General features: G+C 45.1%; 3 protein-coding genes across 3 annotated transcripts; all 3 read right to left on the reverse strand.

Annotated features, from left to right (window-relative positions):
• Positions 1–9: 9 nt before the first annotated feature.
• On the reverse strand, positions 10–2,877 carry LOC108149826 (vesicular inhibitory amino acid transporter). The gene is made up of 2 exons (XM_017277698.2): positions 1,961–2,877; positions 10–1,894 (listed from the first exon to the last, which is right to left on the reverse strand). The coding sequence occupies exons 1-2, from the start codon at positions 2,320–2,322 to the stop codon at positions 598–600; spliced, it is 1,659 nt and encodes a 552-aa protein (XP_017133187.1). The 5' UTR covers positions 2,323–2,877; the 3' UTR covers positions 10–597.
• A 126-nt stretch (positions 2,878–3,003) lies between these two features.
• LOC108149838 (putative transcription factor SOX-15) lies at positions 3,004–14,981 on the reverse strand. The gene is made up of 3 exons (XM_017277713.2): positions 14,891–14,981; positions 5,655–6,355; positions 3,004–4,876 (listed from the first exon to the last, which is right to left on the reverse strand). Exons 1-3 carry the CDS (start codon positions 14,941–14,943, stop codon positions 3,237–3,239), a joined length of 2,394 nt encoding a protein of 797 aa, XP_017133202.1. The 5' UTR covers positions 14,944–14,981; the 3' UTR covers positions 3,004–3,236.
• Positions 14,982–19,094: 4,113 nt separating this feature from the next.
• Positions 19,095–20,329, reverse strand: LOC108149836 (40S ribosomal protein S23). Its single transcript, XM_017277711.1, has 3 exons — positions 20,238–20,329; positions 19,668–19,827; positions 19,095–19,440 (listed from the first exon to the last, which is right to left on the reverse strand). Exons 1-3 carry the CDS (start codon positions 20,239–20,241, stop codon positions 19,173–19,175), a joined length of 432 nt encoding a protein of 143 aa, XP_017133200.1. The 5' UTR covers positions 20,242–20,329; the 3' UTR covers positions 19,095–19,172.
• Positions 20,330–20,433: the final 104 nt, after the last annotated feature.

Consider the following 20,433-nt stretch of genomic DNA (forward strand, 5'->3'; position numbering starts at 1 on the left):
GAGAGTGGGTTGTTTTTTTCAGGATCAACTGGAGATGACGTCTTTATTAAGAGTTAAAAAGATGCTAGTGTCGTTTTAAGGGCTAGTATGTAAAGGTAACTGTATATTTAAACGTTAAAAAAATCCGCTCGACTATATATAAACAATGAGTTCTATCTATAATATACTCGTACATTTCGTTTTTTATTTGTATAATGGTGTACATATGCAGTTTATTGTTTTTCTCTGTTCAATTTTTCTATATCTTATAATGCATATTAACACAATAAATATTTCTCTTTTCATAATAGTACATATGTATAATTATATATTAATCGATTTACTTAACTTCTATTTTGTGTACAACATAAATTGTTATTATTTTTGTTTGGAAGACATTTGTTCGCTTGTTGGAAGACTTGCGTTTCGTTTCTTAAAGACTAATATTATTGTTTTTTAGTTTCGTTTCGAGTGTATGGTATTCAATTAACTACATCTTCGGAGTTTTGGGCATTGCACAAATAATGACAAAGCATTTGGAAGACTTGCCATGCCCAAAAGTGCAAAGAACCATAAAATATGAAGCTCGATCTCCCAATTGGATAAGCTACTATAAAGTTAAAACGGAAGACCAATTTCAAATGCATTGATCAGGGCATTTCCCGAATCGTAGATACCGATAACGCCAAAAAGCACGCCGAGCCCGATGATGAGGTAGTCTTTGACTATTTCCTTCTGATCGAGCAGATGCCCCTTGATCTTGATGTGGAAATAGCACGGCCAGATAAAGCTTAGCATAGTGCCCGTGAAGCTGCCAATGAAACCCATCAGAATGGAGAAGTGGGGAATGAAGATGGCCATCAGTATGGTGGCCACGATCACGCCGACGCGGAAGCCCAGGCCCCAGACCTTCAGTTCCCCGTCCAGATTCCAGATGGTTGGAAATTTGGTCTTCGGCGGACCGCGAAAAAAGTTGCGCTCGAGCAGTTCGCAGGCAGCGTAATAGGGCAAGGGGTAGCTAAGTAGGGCCTTGATGACCAGAAAGAAGTTCACCATACCCTTAAAGCCCTGCGAGTGCAGATTGTTGGTGATCACCTGCTGCGTGTCGTTCTGGAAGGTCAGAAAGCAGATGTAGCCGAATCCGGCCTTAAACACAGCAGCGGCGATGTGAGACCAGTCCAGCATCCAATTAAACTTGGAGCGGTCGATCATGTTGCCCTCGAGGGTGGGCAGAAAGATCTGCGAGGTGTACGAGAAGACGATCACACCCAGCGAGATGGGAAAGTTCTCCATGTCGATGCTGAAGCGGACCTTGGACCAGCCCCAGTCGCCGATCTGCAGCAGGCAATAGCCGAGTATAACGGCGTTTATCACGATGTGCGACATTGTGCACCAGAACGAGAGGGTCGAGACCATTTTCAGTGACTTCAGGAAGCCCATGGGCAGCAGGAAGATGCCCACGAACAGCATCCAGGATCGCGAGTCGAACGAGCCCTGCGGATACGTTCCGGCCAACAGATCGCCGCACACGACCACGTACAGGATGCAGGTCATCAGGAGCTCGATGAGCTGGGCAATGCTGACGGCCCGGGCGCCCAGCTTGGGCCCGAAACAAACCTTGGCAATGGCCACATAACTGTCGCGCACTCGCACCATCTGCCCCGTGGCCGGATCTGGTTCGTATAGACACTGCACCAGCACCTTGCCCGTGTAGCAGCAAATGTGTGCTATGCCCACCATGGCCACAATGGCCCAGTAGCCGCCATGGAGCACGGCGAAGGGCAGCGATACGATGAACATCCCTTGGATGGCGTTTGTCACGTTCCATCCCGCCTGGAACTCGTCGATCTTGCAGCCGCCGCCACCCTCTCCCTCGCAGACAAATGAGCTGCCCTCCGAGGCTATGCTGCCTTGCCTGGTTTGGGTAGATTGGTTAGATTGCGGATAATCGATTGTGGTCACTTTGAGTGCTGGGACTCACCTAAAGCCATCCGTTTGCTGATACCGGCCGTCGTACTCGTTGAAGGATGTGCTCTGGTACTCGTTCCTGTACTCACCCCCGCCATCACCATCGCCATCGGCCTCGTTGGCCCAGCCTCCGGCATTCCGGAAGGGATTGGAGCTCATCTCGGTGGTCTGGTCGCCGCCGCCGCCGTCCATGCCCGCCTCCATGGACTTCTGCTGGGCGTGCTGGTTGTGCTGGTGGTGCTGCTGTGTCCCGCCCGGCGGTTGCTCGTAATCCTTGCGCTGTGGAATTTGCTGTCGGGCCGTTTGCACGGCCACGTTCAGTATGTTTTTCAGGGGCGGCAATGGCGTGGCTTTCAATTTGGCTATGAACGACATGTTGGATGCTGTGTGCTATATATGGCCCTGATGATGGTGGGATGACTTGTGGTGGTGTTGGTGGTGGTGGTGGTGGGGGTGGTAGTCGGATGGCGGCGGCTGCGGTGGTGTCAAGAAGGCGTTCGACGCTTGACTCAAATGGGCTGAAGTTTATCGATTTTGCCTATGGTCAAAATTTGCTGCTACAATTTCGTTGGCCTCCAGCTTTCGCAATGGTTCTCGAATTTCGCTACAGTGGTCACATTAAGTACATGAGCAATCTAGAAAATAAAACTGAATTTTGTCTCAGATTTGGGTGGTGATTTCGACTTCTTGGCGCCCTTGTGCGAATGGAGCACGTTAATCATGCGATTCTCGGATACTTGCACATCCTGCTCACTCGAATCTCGATGTCCAGTTTGGAACCAGCTAAAACAGCCGCGAATCGAATGCGGAAATTAATTGAAAACGGCTTGTGAATTTTATGTAACGTGGGAAATCTGTGGCCGTGCTAATGAGAAAAGAAAATCTTTGCACTCCAACCTGATGGAACTGGCAGTGCGCAGGCTCCGGTCGTGTATATATCGGGTGGCTGTGCCTGTGGCTGTGTCAGTGTCATATGGTCACGGTCCATTCGCGTTCCACCCCGGAGCTGTCATTACACACTTGCGTTCCACTGCAACATTGAAATCGATTATGTGATTCGATTACTTAGCTTTTACTTTATTTCGTTTTGTTCTTTTTACGATGGTATGTATTTATAAAGTTCTAATAATTGTACAATTCAAAGAGTTCTAGGTCTAGGTTCGAGGGCTGGAAGAACATTGTGGGTGCTTGCGGTTGGGGTCAGGGGTTGGGGGGATGGGCAATCTTAAGACTACCTAAACCACTCTCTAAACTCTAGTTACCAAAATTACAAATGTGTCTGATCGGATTCAGTTGCTGTAGCAGGTCTTGCGCACTCCTGCCAGAATGTTGCTAATCTCATCATCTTTGCGCTGCTGCTGCTCGAATAGCATCTCCCCCACTCCGACGCCCACTCCCACTCCCACGCCCACGCCCACGCCGACCATTCCGGGTCCGGGTCCAAAATGATGATGGTGTTGCATGGAGACAGCTGCCGGATTGGATGAAATCACCGTCTGGTTGGGCGGAGGTGCCGACAAGGAGGGCGGAGCCGAGTGCGAGGCCTGTTGCTGCTGCTGCTGTTGCTGCTGATGCACTGGCGCCTGGTTTTGCGGCTGGCCCTGGGCCATGCCCTCGTAGCCCCCGTAGTTGCCGTAGTGCAGGTAGCCGCTCTGCATGGGCTGGGCTCCGTAGGCGGCGGACGTCGTCTGTTGGAACGGCACCGCCAGCTGGAGCGGGAAGGCGGCCAGCGAGGTGGGTGGATACGGGAGCTGGGTGTAGTAGCTGGCCGCTGTGGCCGGCAGCATGGCGTTGCTATAGGCCTCTGCCTCGTAGTCGTCGTAGTTCTGATTCGTGTCCGGGTACTTCAAGCACTTCTGGGCACCCGCCGACTCCGGAGTGGCTTCTTTGTGCTCCACAACGGCCGGCGATGAGTAGTCCAGGTCGTTGCTCTGATAGCGCAGGAAGTCCTCGTATTGCATGCCGTAGGCATTGGCGCTTGGCAGATACTCATTGCCGGCCAACTCGTTCATGCTGAGCCGCAGGTTGCCGCAGTTATCCGCCATGGACACCGTGTAGCCGCTCATCTCGCTGCTGGGAATGGGTCCGGCGGAGCTGGAGGGCGTGCTGGTGGCCAGATTACAATGCTGCTGCAACACACTGATGCTGTTTCGCATCGAGGGGCTGCTGTCGTCTTCCGAAACGGACACCGGCGGGTAGAAGGTGCCCTTAACAGAGTGGCCATGATCCAGCAAGCCCCGGTTGTTGCAGGTCACGTACATTCCCCGGGCCGCCACCACGGCCACCGAAGTGGGTGCCAGGGGATAGGAGGCGGCGTACAGTCCCTGCTGGGATGACCCCTGCGCCTGGCCCTTACCCTTGTCCTCCCCCGTCTTGGAGAGCTTCTCCTGGCGGGATTTGGCCGCTCGACTGGTCGGCGGCTTGGTCAACTTCTTGAGCAGCAGGGAGCTGTCGTAGCCCCCGCCCGTGGGCGATGGATCGCTGAGCAGGGCGGGCGCACAGTTGGCGGCCAGCGACTCGATCTGCTCCGTGCTGTCCGCATTGCTGTAGCAGTCCACGGAGCTGGGCGAATACGTGGGCTTCAGCGGCTGCTCGTAGAGGCCGCCCGGAGTGGCCTGGTTGTGGCTCTGGCTCGTGGAGTTGCAGGTGCTCTCGTCGGTGGGCGTGGTGTAGCTGGAGGACGCGGTGGCCAACGGGGGCGTGGCCAGCTTGGGATTCGTCTTGGAACCACCACTACCAGCGCCCGGATTGGGCGAACTCTCGCTCTGCTCCTTGCCGCCCGGCTGCATGGCCCGTAGCTTGGACTGCTTGCGCCGCCGGGGTCTGTACTTGTAGTTCGGGTGCTCCGTCATGTGAATCACCCGTAGGCGCTCCGCCTCCTCCACGTACGGCCTTCGATCTTGTGGCGTTAGCGAACGCCATTTTTTTCCTGCAGGGCGGAGATAAAGATACACAAAATGGAGGAATTATTTTATGATTTGTCGCTGAAAATAAATTGGTATTCAAGATACATAAAAATTGTAAAACTAAATCCGGGAAAGTGGCCAGAGCATTTTTAGCGTTTCCTAAAAATGTATCTTGGTTTTATCATTATTTCGACTTCCTTCATTTAAATTAGCCAAAAATATTCCCAAAATTAAAAACAAATATATTATATATATTTATATTATATTATATGCAGTTTAAATTAAATTTGACAAAAATCACAAATAGGCTTCGGATCAAACATTTTTCTAATGAAAAATTGGATTTTTATCATATTTCGTTTAAGCTTTAAATTGGTTCTAAAATGTATTTTTTTTGTTTCACAAAAATATAAATACCGTTGAAATGAAATTCCTTTAAATGTAAATTGAATAAAAAAAAAATGTTTAAAAAAAATTTGGATTGAAATGCAAGATTGTATAACCAAAATAGAGATTGTTTGTAAAATTCGATTCCCATCACATTCCGTTTAAGCATTGAATTGGTTCTAAAATGTAAATTTTTTTTCCTCAAAAATAAAAATAATAACCAAAAAAAATAGATAAAAAAGTTTGAAATTACTATTTAAGATCAATAAAATTCTTTAAATTGTCAATTGAATTGTAAATAATGTTAAAAGAATAGAGTTTGGATTGAAATACAAGATGGTAGAACCAATAAGGGGATTATTTGAAATTAAAGTAGAATTGCTTGAAAGCATTTATAAAAGTATGATGACTTACCCAACATCTTGCTGAGGTCGGCATTATGCAGGTCGGGATTCTCGTCGGCCAGCTTCTTGCGCTCGATCTTGGCCCAGACCATGAAGGCGTTCATCGGCCGCCGGATGCGCGATTCTTTGGCACTTTTTGACTGGGTTCCGCCTGGCCGGTACTTGAGGTCGGCGGGCAGCGGCTTGTGCCGCTCCAGATAGCCACAGTTGGGGGCGCATAGCTCGCCCTTGTAGTCGTAGCTCCACATGGACGCCGGCTCGATGGGCGAGTGCGATGTGCAGTCCTCCATAGGGCCGGATCCGCCCCCCACCATTCCCGCATGCGGATGCGACAGGAATTTGTTGAGCATCGAGCTGCCCCCACCGCCCAGCAGAGGGATGTTGCTGCTGATCAGCGAGCCGGACGCAGTGCCTCCGCCCACGTAGGCACTGGACACCATCGGCATGGGCGAGTGACTGTGGCTGTGGCTGTGCGCCGCCAGCACATTCTCGTTGAGGTGCTCGTTCTCGTATCCGGAGCTCTGTATGGCTGGCGAGTGCAGGCTGGGCGAGGAGTGCTCGCTTCCCTGGCGCACATGGTAGATCCCGGCATCGCTGTTGCTGTCGTGCATCAGTCGACCGTCCGTCAGGTAACCGCCGTGCTCCGGATAGTCGCTGCCGGTGGAGTGGCTGTACTCCGGCGTGCGCGACACGTGCGGGTACTTCTTCGAACTGCAAGATAGCAAAGGAGGGAATGATTTAGTTAATCAATAGTCCTCGATGAACTTACTTATTTTTGAAACACTCTCACTTTAATGCCAGCCACTTTCAAAGCCAATTATATTTTAAAAATCAAGTTAATTGAGTATTCGTTTGTAGCTTAAAAATATTCATGTAAAGATTTTTTTTTAAAATTCGAATGAAATATACATCATTCTTATATCATTTTAAAAGCTAGCATAATCATGATGAGCTATTATTACTATTAATTAGTTTAACGATTTAGAAAACAATTAGTTTAATAATATACTCAACGCTAAAACGCTTAAGCAAACAATAAACAAGTTAATAATGTTTTACATGTTTTAAATGTCATTAAAAAACAAAAATTTATCAAACAATCTTAAAAAATTATGTTAATCAGTTAGACGCAAAAAAAATATTTTTCAACAATTATGTTTTTTCTTACAAATTTGATTTGGTTTAGGGGGTCTTCTACTCTCGCAGTTTAAAATATAGATTATGTTTCATAATTGTAATCTATATTCGTGTGGGAATACGCTGTAAAAAGGATTTCGTTGAAATCATTTTTTTCGCCTATTTCTGTAAGCTGTAAGGTATCTATTTCAATCAAGTTATACACCGTAATTTACCTTTAAACGCGTTTTCCCGATATTACCGTTTTTTTAGCTGCCGAGTATGACTTTTTGTAGAAGAACTAGTGCGATTTTAATAATTTTGTATTCCAATTGTTCAAAAAACATACCGCTTTGTTTTGCCGAGTACGATCTTGGAAGTTATTGTTGTTTCATTTTTATAGGTGAAAAAATTACGTAAAAATTGAATTTTTCACTTGTTATTGTTAAATTTTGCTAATTTCAAAATAAAAAAATCTGCCTCGGGATAACATAATCGACATAACAAGGAATCTAAATAATTGATTTCGGATCACGCCGCTCGCCAAAACGTGACTTACGCGGGACCATTGCAGTTTTTACATGTGTTTTGAAAACCACATTCCAAGGTTCTGGAAAATTTTTTTTGTTCAAGTTCAAAAACAACATTTACAAGTCAAAACATATAAAAAATATTAAATAATAAAAATAACTTTTAAAATCTATGCAGTAGAACTTTTGTAATTAATTCCCTTAATAGCCACTCAAATTCTCGCCCCCTTAAACGATTTCCTCGCTCAAAAGCTATACGTATCAAAGATAGCTGAGTGGACTATACCCAGCCCTCAAGCCCAAAACAAGATGGAGTTATCCCCTATGCCGAGTGCCCGCCTCGTATCACATTCATGATCGTTGTTAGTCCCTCTCCCGAGAGGCTACTGCTGGAAATTACGTACCGCCGGCAAAAATGTCCGTCGCAAATGTTCTTTATAATGATATTTAAAAGGGCTGCTAAATACGTTGACAATTTTCGCGTCGCTGGCACGCACAGAGTATGGGTATAGGGGATGGGTGGGGGGTATAGCTTTGCATTTATCAGACACCAGAGAGACACAAACTGGAACTCGAGATCGGAACAGAACAGAGTAGAGCAGAACGGATCGGATCGGATGGGATCGCCTGGCCAAGGCTCCCTGCATCGGTGTGCTCCTTAATGTCAGCGGACATAAATGTAAATTGGGCGCGTGCAGCTATTGTATTATCAAAGGAGGCCGCTCATGCCCCGACAAGCCACCGTCGCGGAGTCGGCGGAGTAAGCAAAGAAGCTGGAGCAGAAGCTGAAACCCAGACTCAGACTGAGACTGAGACTCAGGACCAGACCTCGACTCAGACTCAGATCGGGAATGAGAATGAGAATGGGGCTGAGGCTGAGGCTGAGGCTGGTCGCAGTCTGGCTGCCTTGGCCGGACCTTTATGCATAACTTTTAAAACTTGCGACATATCGACACATTTCAAAGTAATTCGCCTTCCAAGAATTCAGCAGCATTGGGAGCATGGAGAGCAGCCCCGAACGACAAGTTTAAATATTGCCAAAGCTCCCGAGATCCCGACTTCGATCCGAGTCGGCTTGCTCCTTTGGGGATCTACCCATGCCGCTGTACGAGTATGTATATGCGTGGCCGCTCGATCTCCTCGATTTGTTACCGTTTGAATTTATTGCTGCCCACTACACTTTTGGTCTATTGTGTGCCGGGGTTGCCTTCTGCCTTCTGCCAACTGCCTTCTGTCTACTGTCTCTTTTGCCTACCGACCAGAACCACTGGGCCTAATTGTTTGCCTTCAGCCACTGAGCCACTGCAAGTTTCTTAGCTCTAATTCTCCTGGCCTTTAAGCCACTAAGCTCTGACTTTGGGACCAAGTATCCGAGCTCTAAGCATCTTGGCTAGGTCTTTTGCCTTGAAGTTCCCCTCCTCGAGTTAGGCGCTCTAGTTTCGGCGACTTTCTTCCCCGATAGTGCCGACAAAGTTGCAAATTTCAGTTTGCAGTACCCTTAAACCCAAAACCCAACCTAGCCCCTCTGCCCACTGGCACTTCTTAAGCCATCTGAATGTACGGACCAGCCCTGGATGAAGGCTTGATAATTTATTGAGGGTTTTCGGTGACGTCGTTACGTTTTTGATATTCGGTTGCGGCTGCCGCTGCCGCTAAATACTTGGCCGCTGTCGATACGCCAGCTTGGCCAAAAGGGGTACACAAAATTATACCGTCCTGGTCTGGTTCGTCCGTCCGTCCGTTTGTCCGTGTGTCCGTGTGTCCGTGTGTCCGTCTGTCCTTCCGTTCGATGCTGTCCAACCTGTCCCAACTGTCGGCTGTCTGGTCGAAGTCGGTCTGGCTTTATCCTAAGCCCGCTCACGATCCACGAAGCTCCAATCCGCTCGGCTTAGCCAGCTTCAGTTTTCAGTTTTCTGGCTCAGCCTTAGCTACAGCTATAGCTACAGCTTCAGCTTCAGCTTTAGCTTCGGTTTCTGTTGCTGTTTCTGGCCGCGGTCTGCTTAGCCATGGCCCTGATTTTAAAATAGGACACATACAGTGGCCGGTAAGTTGGCATTTTTATGCGCGCAAAATGTCAACATCTTTGCAAAATGCCACATATTCCACATTGCGGCCAGCCCGGTGTCCCCCTGGTCCCCCTTAGTCCCCCCCTCCTCACCCACCAGCCTGTCCAAGTACTCGATGTCCGCCGCCGACTTGGGGACCCATGGAACGTTTTGTTTACGACAACATCGACTTCTCTGGTGGCTGCCACAGAGTCCCCCGTAAAAGTGGAAAGGGGCCTTCGGGAGCAGGCAGTTGCCGGCCAAAGGAGGTGGGGGGGGACACGGACTACTCCCCTCCCCCCTCTACCGTTTGGCTGCCATAAAAGTAGGCAACTCCCTTCTTTTAACAAGCCCCTGGCTTCATTCAGGAGCCGCAGGCTCCGAGCCGAAGAAGCCGCATTGATCAGGAGAGTGTCAGGCGCTTTAGCATATTGTGATTCATGTGACGCTCTGCCGCGCTGCTCAAGACAGCCTTTTAAGTTGGAGTGGGCCTCCAGTGGGGCCCCCATCCCGCAATCCCGATGCATATACATACATATGGGGGCACAATTGTCAGCGGAGTTGGTAATAAAGAGCGGCTTCGACTGCCTTAATCCCTAATCTATATTTTCCTCCATATTCGTGGCTAATTTTAGAAAGCGTTTCGTGGGCCGCATAACTCCGCCCTGACAAACTGACATTCCAGCAAATAGGACAGTAATTAAGACAGATCCAGCGCTACGCTGGGCTGTCAATACCTTTGTCTAGCCATTCGACTGTTCGACCATTCGGCAGATGGGCAACGGGGATCTCTGAGTTGTGGACAGGTATGTGACAACAATTGGGCAGATTTGTCTCGGATTCTAAACAATCACGGTGGGTTTGATTCGAGAACAATGGCATTCTATTATTTGGACGATTTGTTAGACTTTTTTTTCGAGTTTTAGGTATGGAAATCAGTGCACTTTTATGGTCAGCTTAGCTTTAGTTTCTTTATAATCCATACATTTATTTATTAATTTATTTATTATTTACCCATCACAAAACAATGTGTTTTTTGATATGTAAATCAGTTGATAAACTTGAACGATGTTTAAAGTTTTCAAGAACTAATTGAATTGTTGTATTTAACTTTAATTCTAGTAAGCGATTAATTTCATTCATAAGCAACGAATGCGGTAGAGTGATATTTCCTTTTAAATTGTCTTTATATACTCTTAGTGTTGTATTTATTATAGAAACTGGTTAATACCTAATGCCAACTCTCCAACCAAGATAAACCCTATTAACAATCCGATTGCCCTCATATACATTTTAGAAAGCTTCTGCCCAGTGATATGCTAATTGGCAACCTTGATAAATAATTTATTAAGATCCAATTGTGAGTTGCAATTAGAGCTATAATCCCCGTGATCTGGCCACCAAAGAGGAGCATGCCTAGAATGGCAAATCATTTGGCGCCTCGTCCGCGATTGCATTGGGATTGGGCCAGTTTGCCTGCTGCTGCTGCAGCGGCTGTAAGCGGTGCGGCAAGGTAATAAAAGCCATTTTGGTTTTCGGCCCAAGTCAAAGCCAGATTGCGGGGATGACGAGGATGGCTGCCATGGGGGCTGGGGGGGCGGAGGTGGGTGTGGCCAGCGCCTGGCAAAGAGGCATCTGCCGCGGCTCTCCATTTGCTCCATTTGCAGTCTATTGGCTGCCTGCTGTGGCTGCAGGCGCCCCAACCCGAATACAAAACAGATTTCCAGAGGCTCGGGCTCACCAGTGCAGCCAGAAAACGAGTTTGGCCCAAACGACTCTTGGCACGACTTGGGCCCAGTTCCAGTTGGAGGTTGAGGCAGCTATATAGAGGAGGTACAGAGGTATAGCTGTAGAGCTGTAGCTCCGGCCCAGGTGTGATGTACTTGAATAACTTAACGACGCAGGTCCGGTCTCGAAGCACCGCGATGAGTTGTCGGCCGATCGAATCGGCCATTTACGCATACATATGCATGGCAGCCGTAGCCGCAGCCGCAGCCTCTATATAAAATGTACGCTCGCATATGGCCGCATGTAGATGCTGTTGACCAATAAGCATAAACAGCCCAGCATCCGGGCCCAAAGAGCCGCCATCTTAGCTTTAATGAACATGAACACGAAGGTGAGCCAAGCTGAGCCAACCTGAGCTACCTGTGTCGCTGCGAATGAGAACGAGATCGGTACGCACAATGGTTGGGAGTATGGGTATAGGTATACCTGTGTATATACGAACTGTATATATAGTGTGGCACACTGGGAATACATAATTAAACTAATGAAGCAAGCGAAGAGAAGCGAGGCATCATCATCACCATCCATCTTCGAGGGCCGAACGAAGCCGAAGTTGGTTTCGTTCGGCTAATGAGGTTTATTGCGGCTGTCGTCGCTGGGATGGCGGACTCCCCCCACCCCTCCCCCTTCAACCACCTATTTTCCCATCCATCTCAGCCAGCGAAGAAACAACGAAGACCCAGTTCTCACACAAGCGATTTTAAGAGCATAAAAAAGATACAAAAATTTAATGGATTTTAGCACGCACACCAGCACAACAGCACACCAGCACACGCAGTACAGAATATACACACACACAGATACTCCTACTACCTCGCAGGTGGAGGGGCACTAAATTATATGGATTGCATGGAAATGGAGGTAGTGCTACATGTTCGTACTAGTAAGTAGAGTAATTGCATGTGGAGGATCTGTACTTAGCTAGTTGGTGGCTACGAAAATAGCCGGGAACCGGACTCTAATCATCTAATCGTTGTTACTGGGCCTCAAAGGAAGCTTTAACTGCAGTCCTGATTTTTGCTTGTGCTTAAAATGTTACAGAGTGTTGACTGCCTTAAATGTTTTTGAGCCACTAATTAGGTATATTAAAATTAATTACACGGCAAACGTTTATGTAGCTCATGCAAAGTATCTTGGTTTGTTTAGGCCAAGTCGGTTACCAAAAAAAAAGCTTTAGTTGATTTAATTACTCTTAGGCAAGATATTTTTGTTTCCGAATGCTTCTATTATAGAAGCTAAGAAATCTATAAAGTTTATTTTTAAACTTAACGTTTATGCAAATGCAAACTTTCTACAGTCAAAACTATATCAACTATCAAACTATTTAAAATTTCTGTTAAACCTTTACTGACTTTTTATATGATTGTTCTAAAATACTTTCAAATAAGCAAACAAAAATCTAAGCCGATGAAGTTTTAAAGAAAATAAATCTCTGTAATAAAAAGTTTAGTTTTGATGAAACTGTAAGAATATAATTAAACTGTGTTATTTATTTTGAAATCACGTTTTTTATATTATTGGATTCGAGCTTATAGTGCAAAATAGTTATAGCAAATAAGCAAACAAAAATCTAAGCCGATGAAGTTTTAAAGAAAATAAATCTCTGTAATAAAAAGTTTAGTTTTGATGAAACTGTAAGAATATTATTAAACTGTGTTATTTATTTTGAAGTCACGTTTTTTATATTATTGGATTCGAGCTTATAGTGCAAAATAGTTATTAAAATGTTCATAAGAAAATTGAACAATCCAACCATAATTTAAGTCATAAGGTAATTTGCTGTTGTAAGATTATACTCAAACCCAATTTTTTTTTATTTGATCCCCGAACCTATGTTTTTAAAATCAGGTGATCTTTATGTTTTATATTGTTAACTTAAGTCTTATAAATTAAGGTCTACAGAAAGAGACCAAATAAAAGACTTGCTATCTAAGAAGGCTATTTTGTATTATGACAACAAAAAACACACCCTCTATTTTATTTACTTTTCCTATATACACTAAAATTAAATTTTATGTTTATTTAAAATAGTTTTACACATACAAATATATAAAGAATCATTTAATTATTTCATTGCATTTACTCATGCCAACTTGTATTTCTTGTTCTTAAGAATTGGATTGCAAACTATTGCATTTTTCTTTTCATGCTCTCCAAATTGATCAATACCCATTTACCAATTAACCTGTCGACACACGACTTATAAACATTCAAAAAGATTTATATCTCGCTTCCAAGAAGTTACAACTGTTGGAATCTCCTCTACGTCAGCAAAAAGTTTTAGTTCCTGCTTGAAGTAAGGGGAACTCCAGAAAGTCTCTAGCTTGTGTTTATTTACTGCAGGGAATACGTCATTCTAACTATGCAGATTTTGCAACCAGGAACTATAGTTACTTTTTACTCTAAAATAAGAAGGCACCAATGCCTATTAAGTCTTTTAATATTTCCTTCCCTGCTTAGGAACAATAAAGTCTTAATTAATTGCCAAACTCGATTGAAAATCCACATATACAGATGGTTGTTTATTGGTCATTGAATTTTATTTTTATGTGGAAAACTATTTAGATTGAAACCGAAGTTAGCAAAGTTTAGGTAGATCGAAGCCTTGGCTTGATTTATGGGGAAGCCATAAAAGATCGAACTGAATGAAATCGCATCAAATCAAGTTGATTTGTGGCCCTGTCACGTGCTGAGCCAATCCCAAACAGGAAGATTCGAAAAATGTGACGAAAAACGCGACAAGCTTTCGCCCATGAAATCTTTGGATATTTTGGGTTTTTTTTAAATTCATACGGAAAGAGTGCGGATTTATCAAAGCTTTTCATCTGTACTTAATTTAATTTCATGGCTTCATTTCCATTCATAATTTCAGCCAATTTGTAGACGGGAATTTCCCGTCGGAAACTGCGAGATTCAGTCAGCTAAATAGACACTATATAGGGGTTGTATACTATATACGGATATTAAAATCTCATGCGTATCTATCAAGCTGTGTAGATCGGACCTAAATCTTCTTAATGGTCAAGTCCGCATGACCTCTGGCCGAAATAGACAGAAATTAAAACCTCTTTCGGGTCGTCTACGCGTTCTTGCCCTCCGGTTTTTCCCAGGGTCTCCACCCCCGTTTCAGACGGAGCCGGAGTCTTGGTTTACTTTCCACTTGACCAATTTCGAGCCGCGTCCGACGAAGAAGACGGTTCTTAAGTTATTCGCGGCCGACCATTTACATATTCGGAGAGGGGAGAGGGGAAAGTCAAATGGAACTCACACAGTGAAGCGAGAAGCGGATACGAATACAAGTGCAAGTGCTGCGGGGTCTGAAAACTGGGGCCACACCAAGGAAAATCTAAGCAAATTCCCAGGTACTATATACTATAGCCCCTATATACCCGTTTTTATGATACTCGTAGGTATCGCAGCTCCGCCAGTGTGCATTCGCATTCGCATTCGACATCCCCGACGGTGTTTCTCGCTGTCGTGCCCGCCGCCAGTATCTTAGTATCTGTATCTGTCTCTGACTAACTCTTAAAAAGTCCCAGTCATGGGCCCATGTACACGATTATACATATATTCATACATATATATATATATTTACAAATATATATACATATATATGCCTACGATCTAGAGAATTTCTTCACCACTACACAAGCGCCTTTTCCATTTTTCATTATGGTTATTATCTTGAAGATATGTATCTTCGCTTCGGTTGGATATAATTAAACAGCGAGAAAAAAATTTTAGCATGGGAAAAATGTAAATATTACTTGTAATTTGTTAGCAGATGATGTGGATGTTCGTGATCATATGAGGGTTCCATTTTATACGGCAACGGCGACGTTCGTGGTAACGGTGACGGTGACGTTGATGTTGTTGTAGTTGCAGTTGTTGTTGCTGTTGCTGCTGCTGCTGATGTTGCTGTTGCTGCTGTTGTTGCTGTTGACGTCGGTGGTGGCAGGTTGAAATTGTTGTTGTTGGTCGGGGCTTTGCTTTAGCAGGGCCAGCAGCATTTTGCTTAATGTTGCATTATTCCGTTAGTTTTTTCCCTTTGTCGGCGGGTTGGTGGGTGGTTCGGTGGTGCCGCCAATGCTGTTGGTGGTGGTGCTGCTACTACTGCTGGTTGCCGGGCCGATCATTTTGCCCAGTTACAGTTCCAACCATAAATTTATGTGCGCGGCATGTGTGAATTTGCGTCCATTTGTTGTCAGATTTTGTTTTGTTTCTGGCTCAGACCCTAACCCACATTTTGGCCACGATTTCGCAATCGCCTAATGATGTTGGGCATATATATTATTCTCACTCTCCACTGGGCACTGGGTATATTCAAAAACGATTCGTTTGTAACACTGCAAAATGGGCACTTTCAAAAACCGATTCGATTGGCACTTGGTTTTTACCGATACTTAAAACCCGGTTGATTGTAGCTTTTAAATGTTCACTTTTTGTACCTAATTTTTCCGATACTAACTTTAAGTAAATATTATCCAGATGGAATTGGGTTCTTAAAAAGCACTTTTCTGTATGTTTCTAGCTAGCAACAGAAGCTTTTTCAGGTGGTTGTCGACTAATGATCGTATCGGTTGCCCAAAATCAAGGGCTTCGACATTTCACAAGACACAAACAGCGAACGCTGTGACAGCAACAACACTCTTGGGAAAATGAAAATACACGGCACAACAGCAACCACTAACTAACTGGGCCTATGTACAGCGGGCCAGTCTGTATGTAGATATATTTATGATTACAGCCGGGGACACAGATGGCGATGTCAATGGAGAGTTAAAGTTAAGGCCCGATTCAGAGTCTGAGTCTGAGTGGAAGTCGGAATCGAAGTCGAAGTCGAAGTCGGAGCCGCATGAACCACGCTGATGACGAACCGCAGGCCAACTGAACTGAACTCTGCGACCGATCGACGCTCTCTCGAGCTCGGAGATTGTGAACTGAAACGCTGAACACTGAACAGTGGAAACTGAGGTGTCTCTGCCTCGAATCCGATGCATAAGGCCAAAAAGCGAAAAGCTGAAAGCGCACGGGCGAAACCTTTCGCGCAGTCTTGGGCCAGAGCGACCAGAGAGCGGCAGCTGCTCAACAAAGCGGAACGAGCAAGTGGCCCAGGTGACTTGGCTCTGACTCTGACTCTGGCTCCCATACCGTACCATACCACACCATCCCATACCTTTACCTCCGATCGCTATGGGCCCAGACCTCGTAGCCTCCGAACCCAGAGCAGCGGCAAGTTCTTTTGAATCTAATGAAACAAACCTTATTTAATATTCGTTCGTTCGTTCGTTCGTTCATTCGTTCGTTTGTTCTCTGTAGATCTCAGTAAAAAGAGTCTCAGTCTCACTTTCAGAAATGGAAAACCTGTTCCCCGATCCATTTGTTGTGGGAGAGACGACTTTGCATTTGGTTTGTTTCAATTGGTGGAGGCCCCAATGTCGCTGGGGTCTATATATACATATATGCACGTGTGTGTCTGTGTTTGCTGGCCACAAATACTCGAAGCGGGCATCTCACCCATACACGGAAGCCAGCGTATGCAAATATCGTAATGTGCGGCACCTCTGGGAAAGGGTGTTATATGGATCAAATGGGGCATAGTCTTTAAGAGAGATTCGCGAAAGATTTGGAAATATTTAAATAGGCAATATTAGCAAATGGAAAGCAAGAAAGGTCATTAATCAAAGGTGATGTATGGCTGAAGAGAGCAGAAGAATACAGAAGGCCGATTTTAGAGTGGCTTTCAAATTATGATGAGCCCAAAATAACAAAATAGTTACAACTTACTTTATTAGCCTCTATCAAATTAGACAAGGGACATATCATATTGTAAGCACCTAAAATAAGAATAGAAGGCCAAATATTCAAAAAGTATAAGAACCTACAAATCTGATGCAAAAGAAACATACCAGTGTTGATCGAATGAGTTACCTTTAAATTCTTATTTTAAATTATATGCGTCAAATAGAAAGAAACAATGATTTCTTTAATCAGTTACTTGTTTTTTATTAGAATTTATTTTCCTTTAGTTTCCATTAAGCATACGCCCTGTAAACCCAATAATATGCACTGCCTGCAAACTGGGCAATATTCAAATAGAGCCATATTTAATTTTTATTTCACTCTCCACCCACCGGAGTTGGGGCCAAGCTGATTGGTATCCAGCTAGAGATAAGCAGCCAAATTGCATATTGCAACCACTGCTGCCAGCGAACCGCATAAGCCAAGCCCAAAAATTGGTAAAAAAGCGACGAACCTCCCAGAAGACGAAGACGAAGACGAGTCAAGTACGTTGGCAGGTAAAAGTGCATGCGGCCACGCGCAGGGCATTTAATAAACTCGTACTTGGTTGGGGGGCCCAAGTTAGGCCAGGCCAAGTAAAGCCAAACCGGAGTTCATAATTAAGCGCCAGAATGCCGGGAAAACCTTCGCTTCTTCTTGCCATAGATGCAAAATATTTGTTTATCACATCGCGATAATTGCCGCCGGCGAAGTGAGGACCAAGTCTTCGTGGTCGTGGCGCTGGATTTATGTGCGGAGGGGCCGAGTCAGGCAAAAGGTTCCGAGCATCGGAGCATCGTATCATCGGTCAGACCAAAAGAAAGAAAAGTCCAAAAGAGGGGAGAATCACTGCGCAAGCGTGTGCCGATTGCCGACCGGCGACCGCCTTCGAGGAGACTAAAGACTGAAGACTAAACTCTAAAGACCAAAGACTAAAGACTAAAGACCGAGAACGGGGCTGAGGCTGGGGCTGGGGATAAAGATTGCGAACGAGGATCGGATCAAAGCGTGCCTCGGTGGTGGGTACAAGTTTATTGGCGTGGCGTATGTGCAAATAGCCGCTCCATCGACTGCTCCAAAAATGTGGGCGTGTGACACTTGAGCGGCTATCGCCAGCGCATCTCTGCCTAAATGCGGCAAAAAGGAGAACAAAAACAAATTATTGATAAGCAGATCGGACAGAGCGGCACTGTGAGAAATCTGGCCCACCTAGCCGCAAATCAAACTCGTTTTTTGGCCCAGCAATCGAAATGCTACGATTTCTCCCAGTGCACCGCCAGGTAGGAGGTGCAGTTTGCGACTCCTTATCGCTGATGAAGCCCGGCACACGTTGCTTTGGTCCAGGTCCGGGCCTCATGCATTGATGGCTGTCTGTTTCCGCGGCTCTTGCCGTTCTGTTATGTAAGCCATACTCTGCCAGCAGCCTCTGCGGTAGGTAAACAACCTGGAGATCACCGGGCTCGCAACGAGGGAGTGCTCTGGCATTGCACAATTTGGCTGCTGATAATTAAGTTATAACTAGAACATATGTTTTTCTGGATGAAAACTTCACACAAAATATATTCTTAGGCGAAGGGATTTGTTTCTTGATTTCAGCTACTTGAGAGTTTGAATTTGAATTGTCGCGGCTGGTAGTGCTGCAAGGCATTGGCCTGCGCACGTTTTGCAACACTGTCGTGGTTGCCAGCTAGTTTGAAAAACAGCTATGTTAAAAATTTATTTAAAATGGGCAAATTATTAAATTAAAATTTTTAATGGCAAATTAAAATACTGTATTCAAATACCTATTAAGGTTTACCAACGTTTCGACTTATTTTTTTCAATATGATGTATTTAAAAGTGTTATTCCAAATTGATTGATTGGTACATATTCATGATTTTGAACAGCAAACAATAGCAAATAAGGTTAGGATTTATATATAGCTAAAACTAACTTTTAAAAGAGGAAGATTAAAACGACAATTTTATCTTGTGGTTTATCGTAATAAGTTCATAATAGTATTGTTTAAAAATATACAATTTATATGGTACGTTTTTTTTTACTACTAGCCCCAGTTCAATTTATGTTCCTGGGTTTCTCTTGCTAAATTTGGTAGAACATGAATCTCTTTTCTCTTTCGTAAACCAAAAAAAACATGCAAGCCAAAACGCATAGTCAACGAAATCACATTTAATTGAAACATAAACAGCTTTGTTTCATTTTTTGTTTATTTAGTTTTGTAAAACCCTAACTCTGCTTGTCTGGAAAAAGATTAGATGTGTGCTCATCTAAGATCTTGGGCGTTCCTTCTTCTCCTTGTAGAGGGCCAGGAGGGAGACGTTGGCCACCTTGACGACCTTGAAGCGGACACCGGGAATATCACCGACGGCATGACCCTTACGACCGAAACCGGCGACCAGGACCTCGTCGTTCTCCTCAATGTAGTTCAAGCTACCGTCACGGGGTACGAAGGCGGTGATCTTCTTGCCGTTCTTGATCAGCTGAACCCTCACGCACTTGCGGATGGCAGAGTTGGGCTGTTTGGCCTCGACGCCGCTGTGGAAAGAGGGGTGAACATTTGATTAGTTTTGGATGCCACAGCAGGTGGATGTTGCTCAAACCAGTTCCATTCACTCTTGGCTGCTGGCACGCTTGTCATCTCACAGTATAATCCTGTGATTTGAGTTGCAAAACAAACAAAACACAAAAATATACTGCGAGGCGTCGAGACGTGGGATCTCTCCGGGATGGCAAACACTTTTGCGGAGGACAACTGTACTTACACCTTCTCAAGGACGATTCCCTTGGCGTGGGAAGCACCTCCGAAGGGATTGGCCTTCCATCTGGTTCCCAAATGAGCCTTCTTGTAGTCCTTGTCGGCCCAACGCTGGTCGCGACGGTGGTTCACATGCTTCCTGGCAGTGCGCAGACCTCTTGGCTTGCCTGCAATGGGTGGAAATAAAACATTAGTTACAGGTAATTGAGGTACAGAAAAATGCAACAACACAATGTAAACAAATGGGCTTATGCGGCTTCGGTTTTGAGGTTAGATTGAGTCCGAGTCTGGCGATACGGGCAAGTGCATTTTGTGCACAAATAATGTTTGCAATTCGTGACCACGGCTTGCTGGTCCGTATACAACAAGATATTAGCCAGATACATCATGCGATTCTTTTGATTCGGCTAGATTTCGCACTGCGAATATAGCAAGTTTTGAATTCGCGAGTATTCCACATTTTCAGCTTTAATTCACTTACTCTTTCAGCCGCGCCGCACTCTAAGCTCCGCTTGTTCACTGTTTCGCAGCTCTTTTCGCTTATTTCGCACAAAAACTACGCTTTTCAGCAACTCACCCATGATTTTCCAACTTTCTCGGCAAACGGCGGAAATAAAAAGAATCCCTAAAGGTGGGGAAACGTCGGTGCCAATATCGATGTTATCGATGTTTTTAGAATATCGGTCGTATCGATGTCTGGCAGGGCATCATCGGTGGCCTTTCATCTCTAACGAACTTAATTTTTTAAATATACCATTAAAAAACTTGGGGTA

Source organism: Drosophila elegans, unplaced genomic scaffold (genome assembly GCF_018152505.1).
Source record: "Drosophila elegans isolate 14027-0461.03 unplaced genomic scaffold, ASM1815250v1 contig_183, whole genome shotgun sequence".
NCBI classification, from domain to species: Eukaryota; Metazoa; Arthropoda; class Insecta; order Diptera; family Drosophilidae; genus Drosophila; species Drosophila elegans.